The 14,489-nt window shown below is 46.6% G+C and overlaps 1 protein-coding gene and 1 long non-coding RNA gene across 9 annotated transcripts in view; one reads left to right on the top strand and one right to left on the bottom strand.

Annotated features, from left to right (window-relative positions):
- Nucleotides 1–14,489, bottom strand: part of VIT (vitrin) — a 54,322-nt gene that overhangs the window by 6,910 nt on the left and 32,923 nt on the right. For 3 of the 7 annotated variants that reach the window (XM_071806182.1, XM_065835831.2, XM_065835833.2), the window contains 5 exons: nt 14,132–14,194; nt 9,453–9,500; nt 3,329–3,391; nt 474–621; nt 176–279 (listed from right to left, as the gene is read on the bottom strand). In XM_071806182.1, coding sequence (XP_071662283.1) covers nt 176–279; nt 474–621; nt 3,329–3,391; nt 9,453–9,500; nt 14,132–14,194 — 426 coding nt within the window. The remainder of the gene's footprint in view (nt 1–175; nt 280–473; nt 622–3,328; nt 3,392–9,452; nt 9,501–14,131; nt 14,195–14,489) is intronic. The other 4 variants (XM_065835832.2, XM_071806184.1, XM_071806185.1 and 1 more) reach the window with 4 other exon arrangements.
- The window catches only part of LOC139827554 (uncharacterized), a 125,450-nt gene continuing 113,365 nt past the window's right edge, over nt 2,405–14,489 (top strand). For both annotated transcript variants that reach the window (XR_011738291.1, XR_011738292.1), the window contains exon 1: nt 2,405–3,093. This is a non-coding gene — a long non-coding RNA (uncharacterized lncRNA). The remainder of the gene's footprint in view (nt 3,094–14,489) is intronic.

Genomic DNA, 14,489 nt, shown 5'->3' on the forward strand with positions numbered 1-14,489 from the left:
ACCCTGGACTAACTCAGACAGGTCACGGTGGGAACAGTTTCCCCTGCAGCCCTGCCCTAGCACTAAGCACCATTCAGTCACAGCCTCTGTACCCAGCGAGGAGCTGTGGGATCACCACAACCCAAGCTCTGGAGCCGTCCCTGAGCTGAGGACGTGCAAACAGCCCATCACCTACCAACATTGGAAAGTCCACCTTTCTGTGCGATTTTCTCAATGGCATTTCTTACATCCTTGGAGTTGACATATGTTTTTAAGTTAAATTCGGTGGAAGGGTCATCACTAAAAGGAAAAATGAAAGCCATTGTCAGTTTTTCACTTCACATGCAAAAATACAAACACTGTAGGACCTGTTTGTGCTTCCTGGGTGTGAGTTGGAGTGAGACCTTGAGCACAGGTCAGCTGCAGACCTACAGCTGCCAGAGTGTGCAGTCGTGCCCCACGGCAATGGGAGCAGCTGCACGAGAAGCTCTTACCCATACTGAACGATGCCCATCAGAGGACCAGCACTGCTGATGCCAAGGGCTTGAGCCACGTTACCAAGGAACTGCTTCTGGAGCTGAAAGCGACGTTTACCGATGCTCCAGCTCCCGTCCATCAAGAAGGACAAATCAACCTTGCAATCTGAGGAGAGACACAGAACCATGGAAAATATTTTTGGTCCTTTCTGATAACTGTGCTTCCCATGAGGAGCAAAGGCCTAAAAAGTCTGCATCCAGTGACTTGTCCTGCTGAGCAAGCTCTACAAAAAGCCTTTGACAAAGCCAGGTTACAGCTGGGGGCTCAAGTCTGTCCTGCTTATTGGTAAACATGGTCCTTCATGTGACTTTCTCCCACACAACATCCAAGCCTAGCTAGGTGACAACAGTGCAAGAAGCTGCCCCCAGGTTTCGGTCTGGGAGCACTGTGTTTTGGGGCTGTGGAGGAGAGGTCAGCTGTGCAGGAGCAAGCTGGCTTGTGTCCTGTGTCCTCAGAGATGCATATTGGGCTCAGCCCGCTTTATTCTCAGCCCAGGGGTGGAGAAGGTTCGTAAAGCCAGCCGAGACCCTTGGATTTTGAATTCTGGCTGCCTGCAGAGCACAGGCTGCAGGGATTTCCTTGGTTACAGTTTTATGGGCTTAATTGGTATGATAGACATGACAGGGCCAGGTCTTCACACGTGATGTTAATGCTGTTCAGAAGGGAGGGAAGGCTCAGTTCCCTGATGCCCGGGATGCACCCTGGGGCGAAGGACATTGCGGGGTCTCTGAGGAGCTGCTGACGGCAGTCCTGGCAACACTGTGCTTCTGAATGAGAAGTGTTCAGCAGTTGCATTCTGGTCTGGAGCTAAGATCAGGGATGATGATTTTGTTTGGTGCATTTGGACTGAGTGGGGGCTCTTTTCACATGCGGCTGTAGGCATCTACCTGCGTGCACAGCAGCAGCAGAGCGTGTTGGCTCTCTGGGCTGAAAGCAATATTCTAGAAAAGCTATGCCTGCACCCAGACACTCTCTTCCTTCTAATTAAACAGATGAACCTAACCTTTGTCCTTCTGTGAATGCTGTCTTCATCACTGCTGGCCTGCTTTTACTTCTCTGCAAGTTAGTGGTAAAACATTGATTGGTTGGACTGTGACCAGGAGCGGATCAAAATGTGGCTTAACTAGAGCGCTAATTAACATTTTCCCCCTCTGGTGTCCGGGTCATCCTCATCTCTTGATTTCCCTCCGATGATGTCTCCTATCAATCAGACTGTCCAAAATAGTGTGTTTTAATCATTAGGTAGCCCGAAGGCTACAAAGCGCTGATTGTTCTTACTGGCTTATGCAACTGTCTCCCATCTCATTACCTTCAATTTTTTCCCCCGTAGCTGTCTGTTTTTCTAATTTTAATAATGCTGAATTATAGAAGCGTGACTGAGAACCGTGTTCGTTCACAGCATATCATGAGGCGAGGCCGGGAACCCACAACAAATAATACCTCAATTAACGGCCAAGTTTTCCTGAATTTCCTGTCCTTTAAAGGGAGCTACACCATGCAGTCTATATGTGAAAAATGGGAGTTCGTTAGACAGCAGGGTCTGGGCATGCAAATATTTACATACACTTACACACGGACTTAATTTCCAGGGAGGATTCAGACAGCAGGAGTATTTTGGTGCTGGGACATCACTGGAACTCTGCAAGGGCGCAGCCAAAAGGTGCTCTGTGCTGAGTGCTTTCTGATTTGCAAGGAGGCAAGATCTGAATTATAGCTTCTATGGTCCTAGAGGTATCAGCAGGATGAGAGTTTTGATTCTGGTGTGCTTTATCTCAGTTTAGCTGCTGGAAACATAGCTATGCTTGCCTCTGTCTCTGTTACACTGAGCTCTGCTTTCCTCCAGTGCAACGGGGTCTGTAGGGCAAATGCTTCCCATTTTCTTCTTCTTTCCCTTATTTCTGTATCAGTTTTAGGTGTATTGGACATCTTTGATAGGGGAAATAAATACTTTTAAGTATTAGGAGCAGTGCCTGGGAATGTGCAGACATTCAGTTCAGTAGTTAATGTAAAGAGTCCTTGAAATGCCAGTTCTGTGAGAGACGGCATTCAGCTGCTGGAGGATGGGCAAGAGAGGACCCAGGCACTGGTGGGAGGGTGAAGCCCCCTCTCCAGGTCAGCTTCCCATGACGAGGCGTCAGACGACCCCAGCTCTCCACTCAGAGCTGGCTCTCTCTTTCTCCTTCTACTCTGGGCCCCATCTAAAGATGGGTTAATGGGAAAATCTGACTTAATTATAAAGGGCTGTAGAAGATTTTCAAGCAGCGACCCTACATCTCCACCCCCAGACGGAGGGATCCTCCATGCTTCCCTCTCTCTTTGCTGTGGCAGGCGCTAGGTCCCTTTCTCAGGTGGTTTCTTTCCTTCCCACACACTGCGGTGGGAAGGGTGCCCACACTCAGCACAGCTACAGGAGCCTGCTTTGGTCAGCAGGGCTCGCTCATCTAACCCTGGCTGCAACACATTGGTTTGCTGTCCTCCACCATTGAAGTCCCTGAGTGAAGCTCTGCACCCCAGGAACGTGGAGCTGATACTGTCTGGGAAGAGGCAGCGGTGAGCAGCCACCCTCTCCCCATCCAGGTAAGATAAATCTTGGCTGTTATTTCCTCCCCTGTAGAAGCAAAAACCAGTTATGTGTATGAGAGGGGCCAGCGGAGAGCGATCACTGTTCCTCTGCAAGGGAAAAACGCATTCCTCGAGTTTCTCTGACTTTCTTGAAAACTTTCATTTTGCTATTTAATTTGAATGCGTTCTAGCAATGTGTAATTAATAAAATGATATTGCTTAATTATAAAATGAATTCTGAAGTACATACTTGGGTTCCCCTGGGAGATGGACTCCAACGGCTTCGGATTCAATTTTTCCTTTGAACTGAAGCCTAGAGAGAGGAAGGAAAGGCTCTGTTGGTGTGTGCTTGGTGGCTGCCCTTGCTTTGGAAGGAAGCAGGCAATGGGGTGGCTTCAGAGTTCCCCCTGGCCTGAGGATTGACTTGGGAGGAAAACAAGGATGGGGAGCACATCCTTGGAGCTTACCTTTTTTACCTATGTCACTTCTATAAAACAAGAGTGGAGGCATTTCTAGAAGTGCCACCAAAATCTCTCCAAGAACCAACTCCTCTTTGCAAGTCAGTCCCCTCACTGCAAGGGCTTGAGAGCAGCATGCACAAGTAGAGGGTTCCTCAGGTGTGGAGGCTGGTGGCCATGGTGTGCGGTGGTGACCTCCCAGCACTTTACGTCTGAGAGAACCGGCGCTGCTCCACTGCTTGCTCATCATGCTTCACCTGTGCTTTACAATGGGTTGCACATCTGAAGCAGACGAGTGACAGATTTAGCACATTTCTGTCTGGAGAGGAAGGCACTGGCGGTGACTCACCCCCACCATGTTACAGCTGGGGCTGCAATGTAATGCAAGCCACAGATCCTCAGGTGCTCTGAAAGGGTTGGGTTATTTTGGAAAGCACAAAAGAAACAGGGTAAATGGTGGCATGGAGCTACAGTTCAGTCATGGGAAACAGTCTCATGGGTTACTGGTAAGTTTTAGCTGAAGTCCCAACTGAGGTATTTGAATGGTAGTAGCCCTGGCAACATGAGTAGGTCCTTGTGAGATGCACTGACTTACAGGGCATCATCAGGCTGGCATCAGAAGGTTTGAAAATGCTAAGCTTATTCGTGACTTGAATGTCTGGTAAGAGTCTCCTACAGTATAGGATCTCCCTTCCAAAAAGGCAAGGAGCTGTTTCTTTTCACTACAGCAAGACAAGATTAAGGGAATTTAGCTGGGATAATCCTCAGAAGAGACAGCAGTGATCAGGCAAGCCCCAAACCAATGCTCAGTAATGAAGCAGTTGTTGAAAATAACAGCAGAATGGCTTATGTTTGTAAATGCATATTAACTTTTACAAAAAAAAAAGAGGAGGAAGGCTTCCTTAAATCTTCATCACCAAATAAGTCAAAGAAAGACTACACACTTCAGAGAGACAGTAAAAAGTAACTTTAGAAAGCATGAGCTTAATATAGAAAGAAGATGAGAAATTACTAGGTGCCACAGAGCTTGTCTCTCCACAGCAGCCAGCCAGCCACCAGCAAGCAAAGCATGAGGGCATCAGTGTATGTAAAGAATGCAGGTGGCAAAAGGACATCAGTGAAGGTCACCACCTAAATTTGATGGGAGGTATAACAGTTCTGAGAGCATGTACCACCTTGGCTTGCTTCTGAAGATATTAATGACCATGCCATAATAGCGCAGGAAATAGCCAAGAAAATGGGGGAAATACCAGCTCTAGCTCCCTCCATCACTAGTCCTATTTCCATTCCATTTATGTCTAATGATCCACCCCTCATAAGGGGCAAACACAACTACCTTGAGTCCTTACACCCGCATGCTGAAAGCTACACATAGTTTTGGGTCATGGCCAAGTTTGTACTAAGTCTGAGTATGCAGTGCCTAATGCAAAGCTGGCCTGATGCCTGGTCCCACGTTGGGTGGCTATAGCACACTACAATGTCCTTACAGGATAGAAAGGTTGCTTTGGCTTCTCGTTTGTTGTTTGTTTGTTTGTTTGCTTTTTAAATTCAGCTGCCAGCGAAGAAAGTTTCTGCTGCAGGGACTAAACAGACCCGCTAACAGCAGCACTATGTGGTTTCCCTCTGCTTTGCTGGTCCCCACGCATCTGCTGTTGCCTGTCTAGGCAAGGGACAGTACGCTAGCTGGAGTGCTGGGCTTGACTTTGTACAGGAGCCCACGTGGTTGTGAATGAATGAAATAGGTAAAGGACACAAAGATTAGCTCTACTTTGTTTATGGCAAGAGCAAGTGATTTCTTTGTGTGTTTTGTTTGAGAATTTCACTGGCTGGTGTTACTTTTTGTCACCAAGCACTTGGGTGCCCTGCGGTGCCTGCACCCTCAGCACATCTCCTTGCGCTCCTACCCAGGCTTTGGAGCAGATGCTTTTTGGTCAGGGCATAGGGGCTCTCCACCCATCCTAACATGGGTTCTTGTGACAGAAAAGCTTCACTCTCCCCAGTTAGCAAAGCCAGCCCTCTCCTGCCAGAGCAGGCTGGCCCTGTTGGAAGGTGGGCTGGGGAGCCAAGCTCCAGCTGGCTTCATCCCTCCGACCTGGAGCTATTGTCCAGCATGTTTTTGGTTTGTGCCTTGTCTTGCCTCTTTTCTGCACACCTGGGACAAGCTCCCAGGCAAGTAGCAGGGGACAGGGCTCCTGGGGGTATGTGCTTCCTTACAGGAGGCCTATTTGGATGGCGGGAACATCACTGGGGGAGACAGCCGGGTGATGCTGGTCAGCACTGCCTGAGGCTGGGCACTGGCTCTTGACTGAGGAAAAGTGATGGTTTTGGAACAGATGCAAAGCAGCTCCGTCCAGTGACGTCTGCTGTAGCAAACACTTCTGTCTCAGACCTGGAAGTCTTGCTGCCAGGGATGAAATCTGCCTGAGGAATGACACAAAGCAAATCCTGTACAGGTGCAGTGCTGCTCCTGAGAGATAAACCCTCTGCTGTGCTAGGCACTGTGGGATGTGGGTGACTGAGGAGTATTTTAACTGAAAATACTTGATCAGAGCAAACCCACCAGCTGCAGATGTGGAAAGACATGAGTGTGACCTGGAGAGGCACTGTCACCGTGAGGTGGAAGCATCAGCAATGCAGGGAGGGGAAACAGGACAGCCTTAGAGGCAGAGACTAAACTTCGGGCTTAGGCTGGTGTGTGTTGATGGCTTCTCCTTGGATAAATGCAAAGGAAGGCAGTTCAGCAGCCAGGCAAAGTAAAGCAAGGCAGTGGGCACTGCAGGAGGGCACTTTGAAGGAAGAGGCCACAGGACCAAGTGTTTCTTGCAGGCTGAGGCTGGGCTGTGCACTTGCGTCTGGTGACCCTGACACTCCACCAGCAGCCATGGCCTCCCAAACCCAGGAGAGGAAAATCTCATCAGTATGATTGGGCAATGTCCCCACTTTGCCCTTGCTTTGCCTGTGTGTAAATGCCTGCAGGCACAGTCCCACAGACACGTTCACGTGGTGTAGACCAGCCTCACTGCCCAAACCAGCCTCACTACCCTGTTCTGGCCAGGCACCCTTCCACCTGCTTCTGCCCCACCACCGGCCCCCATGCCTGCCTGGTCTCGATGAGATGCAATGAGAAAGGGGAAAGAACGCAGTTAAAACTCTGAGGAAAGAACAAGGCCAATAGTGGGCTGGACCAGCCCACTGACAGAGCTTAGCCCTGGCCACGCAGGTGCCTGGGCAGAGGGTGGCTGGAGGCACAACGGCTCTTTTTGCTGGCAGTGCTGGCTTATGGCGGTTTTATCTGATGCAGAAGTTATTGCTGACACGAGAGAGAGAAAGAAAGGAAGCAATAGCTTGGACTTCTATGTAGCCTCTCTGTCAGGCACATGGATGAGAATGATTGTGGGCTTTTTTCTTTAAAACCTGAAACAGTTGGTGGCTTGTTCTCCTGACTTTGTATGTTCCAGTACAGGCTTTAATTCCATGGGCCCATAACAGTTCCTCAGTAATAGACCAAAGACATGCTTTGTTCCACAGCCTGTGCACCACATACTTCACATGTGCCAGCTTGCTATCCCAAGTGTGCAGTTCCCCACACTCGCCTTATTTGCAAAACAGAAAGTAGGTGAATTTAACACTGTAGTGAAATTAGCTATTAACATGTGCCATTCATTTTAGCAATTAAATTGTATAGGGTAGATAATTCATAGTTATCTGCCTCATGCATTTATCTGCATCCAATAAAAATCCATATTTCTTAGCCGGGCATCCAACTGACATTAGCTTTGTTGGTATGGAAAACCGAAGTGTAGGTGATGCAGCACTTTTCATTTTTATTTGCCAATGCAATTACCAGTTCTTGAAGGTTGTAGGTCAGCTAGCTGATTTGTGCTTAGTATAACAACAAGGTCACCCACCAAATAATCTTCCCCAACTAATTGGGGAGGTGGTCACTTTCTATGGGGCTCCCTGTTCTGCCAGTCCAATTTAATGTTGTTATTGCCATGGGAATTTCAGCTTGCTGCATGGGCAGTCTACTCCATGCTAATTAAAGTTCCCTTCACTGATTGTCACAGCTGTCCATCCTGATTAAACTTCCCATTCATTTAAGTAAGACAGCAGTGACTACATCCATGCCAGAAACCATTCCTTTGAAGTGACAATCTGAATTCATCAGACTTTATCGCACTAGTCTACGCAGGCACTTCAGTTGCTGAGAAACTATTAATACAACATCCCTTTCCCCCACGCTCAACCTCTCATTGCATTTAATGAGATCTATCACTTTCTGCCTCAAAGTACCCCTCTGCACCTCTGGTGCTAATGCTGTAGCTTTTTTCTAAATAAGCACACTGAAGGCTTAAGCTACAGCAAATAGAAACACTTCCTCTCTTTGGCTCAGACTGCCGCTGCTGGAGAAGGGAGATCTGTTTGTGTTTGGGACAACGCAAATTTTGATGGCAGCTGCTGACACTAGATTTGCAAGCTAATGCACACGGGCTGTGCTGCTTGGGTTAGTCATGCCTCAGCTTTGGAGTGAGCAGAGTGTTCAAGGGAATGGTCTTTACAAGGGCAATTGGTACCTCCCTCTCCAGCAACAAAACCAGAGGTGGAAAAGACATCTTATGTTGGATGGTCCAGCCACTCGTAAGAGAGAGTACCCTGAAATGAACTGGCCTGTAGTTCGTGCAGCATGCTTTAAATGCTCCTGAGGAAAGGGATCTGTTAAATATTGAACACATAGAATTTGCAGCTGGTAAGTGTCTCTGATTAAGAGTTGTGCAAGTCTGGGTCTTGCTGCTACTTGAGCCTGCTACAAATGTAGGGTTTTTTTTTTTCCATTCACTCATCAGTAGTTATAAAAATGTTGTCAGCTCCATATTGTCACTTGTCCTGGTTTCAGCTGGGATAGAGTTAATTTTTTTTTTTAGTAGCTGGTATAGTGCTGTGTTATGGAGTTAAGAATGAGAATAATGTTGATAACACACTGATGTTTCAGTTATTGCTAAGTAGTCAAGGACTTTTCAGCTTCTCATAGTGGCCAGCCAGAGAGAAGGTGAGAGGTGCACCAGAAGCTGGGAGGGGTCACAGCCAGGCAGGACAGCTGATCCAAACTGGCCAAAGGAATCAAATCCATCCATACAATATGATGTCATGCTCAGCATATCAGCTTGGGGGAGGTGGCTGGGGAAGGTGATTGCTGCTCAGGAATGGGATGGGCATCAGCAAGTGAGTGATAAGCAGTTGCATTGAGCAACACTTGTTTTGTATATTATTTTATCGTTGTTATTATTGCTTTCCTTTTCTGTCCTATTAATCTGTCTTTATCCTAACCCCAGAGATTTAGCTTTCTTTTCCCCCCAATTCTCTCCCCCATTCCACTGTGAAGCTGAGGCTGAGTGAGAATGGCTGTGTGGTGTTTAGCTGTCTGCCAGGTTAAACCACATCAATTTTAAAGGCTAAACAGTCAGAAATTTTCAATGATATTCATTCTTTACGCTCATCTCCCTTAGTTATCTGAATGTGTTTCCTAAGTACATTGACATCAGAATAATCTGTCACCTCCTTCACAGATTGCAACTCTAGACTGCTGATCCAACTGTGACATTCCCAAAATACCTTGTTTACAGATGGATTTCATTGGTTTGAGCCCATTTCCTGCAGTGTACCTGCCAACTCTTTCTAGAGCTCATCTGTTGTGCTCGTACTTTAGGCAGGAACTCAAGAGGTATGCAAGGACGGAATAATTTTGACTACTAAGATGTAAACTATATGCCTCGTTTATAATCTTAAATACTGCAATTACTCCTTAAAATTAGATTGTTATCAGCAATGTCATGGGCCTGATTAATAGGGTTAGCTTTCCCCATGTGCTGTGGAAACCAGTTATTCCCAAACTAGTTACTGGATGCTTTAAATATTTACCTGTATCAAAAAGGCTCAATCCAGGTTTCCACAAGTCTGTTTCCACTGCTTTTGCACATGAAAGAGAAGAAAAATTATTATTGAAAATAATGAAACTACTAGAGATTACAAAGCTCTGACTCAGTCTAGACAGTGAACAATCATACAGTGAACAACTAGGACCTAAGGAAATCAGTAAGCCTAGAAACCTTTATGTGCACATTACAAGCCATATTTAGGAGCCTCATATCACTGCCTCAAGAGCATTAATATGTTTTATTATTTTAAATACGTCTCTTCACTTCAGATCTGTTTTTGTTTTGTTCCTCTAAATTGCATTGATACTGAGGCAAGTATACTGACTTCAGTATACCTTTTCGTGGCTTAGGTTGGTTTTCATTGAAAATCTACAAGTACCTCTCATCCATGTTTTTTCTATCATCTCAACCCATCCAAAACAAAGAATTTGTCTAAATTTTGCTTGCAGCCTATCAGGCGTGGAAAACTTTACCAAAACTGCTGCTTTCATGAATAAACCCCGAAGTGTCTTTTTTTGGAACCTGCTTAAGAGCTTTCCCAAAAAGTGATGTTTTGCTCTGGGCTACAGACCCATGAAAACCCTTGCAGCCGACTAGGACAAGAATGGTACCAAGGAGCACTGGTGAGATCCTTGGCCCCTGACAGTCCATCTCTAGGTTTGGTCAGAGGGTTTTACAAAGACATGTCAGGCTTGTTGAATCCATACTGCCTCCCATGCCTGAGTGTCCCTGCCCAGACCGGCAGCTGGTGTGCTCTTGACTAGAGCAAATGGCTGAAGCACAATGTAGGTTTGGAAAAAGTCGTGAGCTTGCCAGTGTCCTCCAGTCTAGTGACTTTGCTCTTAGGCTGCCATCCCCGGGAGGAGCTATCAGCTTCTCTTTGGGAAGGAGACTTGTTGCACGAGATGGATGGCTGAATAAGATGTGTGGTTTCCCTTAGAGCAAGAGGAATGCCATCATGTTTAATTCCTATGGTGACTTTTCCAGACCCCTTTCCCTTCTTATGTTTAGCACTGCTTAGACACGCTATGAAGGATCTAAAAACTGGGGAAAGCAAAGGCCTGAGAAGTCAGTCATGACATACACAGAAGTTTTGCTGTGATTTAGCTTAGGAGAAGTAGTATGGTGAAGAAAGGGCAGGCCTGGGTAATGGGGAAGGAAACAGCAGGAAAGACAGGAGGAATATTCCTAATTTATAATCCACCTGGGAAGGGGTGTTTGCCAGAATTTTGTACATCACTCAGCAGTGTCAGGAGGATATAGCAGTGACTGGAGCTAGAGGTGCTGGTTGCAGAGCAGTATGACCCTATCCATACAGAAGAGCTGGTGCTCGTTTGTTATCAAAGTGGACGATGTGTCTCCTGAACGATGTCAGCATGAAGAACACCAGACTTCGGTCAAACCACCTCAAAGGTATGCTTCACCCTTGCTGGGGAGAGAAGTGTCCAGTGACTGCTACATGAAAAATTTTATATGAAGCTACTCTTCAGCCTGACCAGCTGAAAAAAAACCAGCCATGGAACAAATAGTGAAGAAGACCCCTCAGTTCTTGAGTGTTTTGTGCAAATATGTTGTTCTGTGAGGGGAAAAATGGTGCTTAAAACAGTAGGAACTGCACTGCATATGAAACAAGCCAGGGAGCCGTGCAAAGATCTGCCAGCTCTTCTTCATAAGCAGGGATGTGAGCTGAAGGACATGAGCAAGGGAACGTGCCTGTCCCACTTGTCACAGGTCTGCATCTGCTGGTGACACATTGCCAGGGACTGTCTTCAGTGACTGCAGCACAGGCTCCTATCACTTCCCTGACTGTTTAAGCTCAAAAAACATGCAAATGCTTTTTGGTAACTTCAGGAAAAAATGGTTTTTGTCAGTAGGAGCAACACTGAAATTTTTTGAGATTCACTCTTCTCAAGAACTACTTCAACTCAATGACTGCAGGTGCTCAATTCTGTCCAAACCACTACGGGTAAAAGCTGTCTATTGGTTCTCTGAGCACTCTTCTCATGTCTCACAATTTTTTAAAACTTGCTGTGGTAAGAAAGCCCTTGTTTTTTCCTTCTTAATGAAGAAAAGCACTGGAAAAGTGCCAAGGGTTTTGGGTAGCTGGCTGCAAACATGTGGAATATACAGCTTCCAGAGTGACCTGTAAATCCAGGCAAAAGCACCTTCTTGCATGTAGTCCTAAGCACATAACAAAGAAAGCTCTTGATGAAATCCATATCTGAAAAGGAAATTATTATTCTTATAAGCCACTAAGGCTTTTTCTTTTTTCATTTGATGATGCCATAAAAATGAAGGTTTGGTTTTTAAAATACTACAAGACTGGCATTTAAAAAGAAAAAGACACCACCACCACCACAACTCTTCAGTATAATTGTCTTGAAAAAAAGCTCTGGGCTAAGTGAGTATGGAATTTCAAGAGTGCTAATGTGCATTGTTAAGAGCTTGGAAAAGTTGAGACCTTCTGAAGAATGTGCTGCCAGAAGCTCTGCAGGCAACCAGTGTGTTGGGATGGGTGTTTTCCCAGCACACCCTCTTGCTAACCTGAGCTGATGAGAAGTTCCTCGACAGCCCGGCCAAACCTGCAGAACTGATCACTGTTGTTTGCAGAGCAGCATGTGCACGATTGGTAGGATCAAGAAAAACAACTATTCTTTCCAAGAAAGCAAGGAGTTGTTCAGGAATTTCCCTTTGATCTTTTGAAAAATTGGCCGCTTGGAAACAGCACATCTGAGCTGCCAAAACCTGGGCTGAAAAAAAGATCAGGACTCATTGGGAGTATAGCAAGTATGTGTTTGTGGTTTTTACCTTCTTGTTCTGTGATGGAGAAAACAGAATCATTCATGATGGAAAATGTGTACTTCATATTAACCTTTGGCAGGACCTTAAGATGCCTTAAGCAATTAGGTGGTGTCAGATTCTGACTTTGATTTAAACAAGGCTCAGCACTGTGATCACCCTGCTTCTCTGGCAAAGATTTGGCTAGCCTGAGGATTAACCAGCACACCTTTTGGTCCAGGTGTTAGGGCTCTTCCCGTTCCAGACCTGCCAGGAAGGCAGGCCTCTCACCACAGACTATACCTGCCGTATACATGGTTTCACATAATCAGTGCCATGACTGGCATGTTTACAGGCAACATATTTGCTCTGCTGTTCTGCAGAGGCAAATATTGACCTGCTGTCTCCCGTCTAAAGGTAGGCATTGATTTTGATAAGAGCAAAGAGAGTTGGGGACCACAAAAACCATGAGATGAGAAAAAAAAAAAAAAAGAAATGGCTGTGATGCTGGTATGGCCAAAAGGGTATGACACACAGATGGAAACCAGAGGGAAGAGAAGGGAGACAGAAATAAGGAAGAGAGGTATAAAAGTGAGAGAACAAAGTAAATGTAAGGAAGAGGAGTATACCCACTTTAAGTATGCTGCAACTAGGTCAGCTACAAACTGTCATTTTGATGGGGAGATTGCTGGGTAAACTTACTTGGCCTGTATTATCTAGAAAGCCCTACTACATAATAATGTCCTCTAACCTCAACATCAAAGACTACTTTGCTCTCTCCTGTTGCTTCCTCCAGTGCTTCCCAGCTCTCACCAAAGCCCTCAGGGCCCTGGGACACCCCCTAGCACTGAAACCTCTCCCTCCCCAGGGATTTGGGGTTTTGTTCAAGGTCAGCTCCTCTGCAGCACAGCTCTGCTGCTCTGGACTACGCTTGAGTGCAACAGTTGGCAAGGGCTGTGGGAAGCATCTGTGGGTCCTCCATCTGTGCTGCTCAGGGACATCATGTAAACACATACCCTTGCCTTTGCTCCTTGCATCTGTGCTGAGTCTTGTACCTTGCTGTCCTGATCCTGATCTGACCTTGCCTTGCTGGTCTGGCGTCCTGCCTCAGTTGGTCAGACCTGCCTGCCTCATTGCTGGGGACTTGCCTGGCAGCCTGAGCTGTCAGCTGGCCCCAGGTACCACCACTGGGCCTGCCCTGCTCTTCTTCTTGGGGCTTTCTGGGTCTGCAGCACTTGCCAGCAAGGTACATCCCTGCCTGCCTTGATAGCAACCTGGCTCCCATCGCTCGCCCTGCTCTGGCTACTCCCAGACAAAAAAGACATCTCTGAGAAATTTTGCTGTCAAGGGAGAGTTAGTGTTTGTACATGCACCAAGAAGTCTGTTGCCCCAGGAAGTTGGTGGCCTTGCTGCATGCCCACTTGATGGGCCTGCTTTCTGGCAATGATGGTGAATTGCGCAGCCAAGGAAGAAGGAAAGTACTGGTGATGTTTCTACCCTCACTATTAAAGGCAAACTCTACAGCCACAATCAGCCTGGAGGCTCCTGGCATCAACAGGAACAGAAGATTCAGCTTGATCGCAGACCAGATAGGCTGCACAGAGCTGGTTTTTTGTTCCTCATTTTGACTAACAAATAAGTAAAAGGGCAAACATTGCGATGGATGTTGATTCCCACGGCCTGAAACAACAGCTTTCCAGTGACTGAGCTGTCCTTTGCCTTCCACACTCAGGAAGCTGCTAGTTGGCATACAGTGCCTGAGGCTTGCCCTGTTCCTCCTCCAGGACACACGAAAATGATGTGCGGTACTGCTTGAGAGCTAATTTTAGGTTGCTAAAACTATGAAAGAGAGCATAAGAATCTGCTGTTAGTAATCTTGCTCACCCAGGTGGGCTGGAGAGGCGGCAGCCCTCCGGAAGGCAGCGACAGGCTCTTGGCGCTGAAGACCTGCATGAGCCAACAAAGGGGTGAGAGGTTAGGGGACAGTGACCAAGGTGAAAGAAGCATGATTACAAGGGATGTGGTGGCCCTAAACTGCCTTTCTGCATGTATTTTCAAACTGAATGGAAAAAGGAAAATGGAAACTATGGATTAAAAAAAAAAAAAAAAAAAAAAAGAAAAAGCTGAAAGAGGCTGGCAGAAGAGAAGAGTTTAAATGTTAGTAGGTGCTATGCAGTGTAGCTATACACCTGTGCACAAGACAAACTAGTAGTGGGTCCTGAGACACTGATCATGCTCAGGG

Source organism: Patagioenas fasciata, chromosome 3 (assembly GCF_037038585.1).
Source record: "Patagioenas fasciata isolate bPatFas1 chromosome 3, bPatFas1.hap1, whole genome shotgun sequence".
In the NCBI taxonomy this organism is placed as follows: Eukaryota; Metazoa; Chordata; class Aves; order Columbiformes; family Columbidae; genus Patagioenas; species Patagioenas fasciata.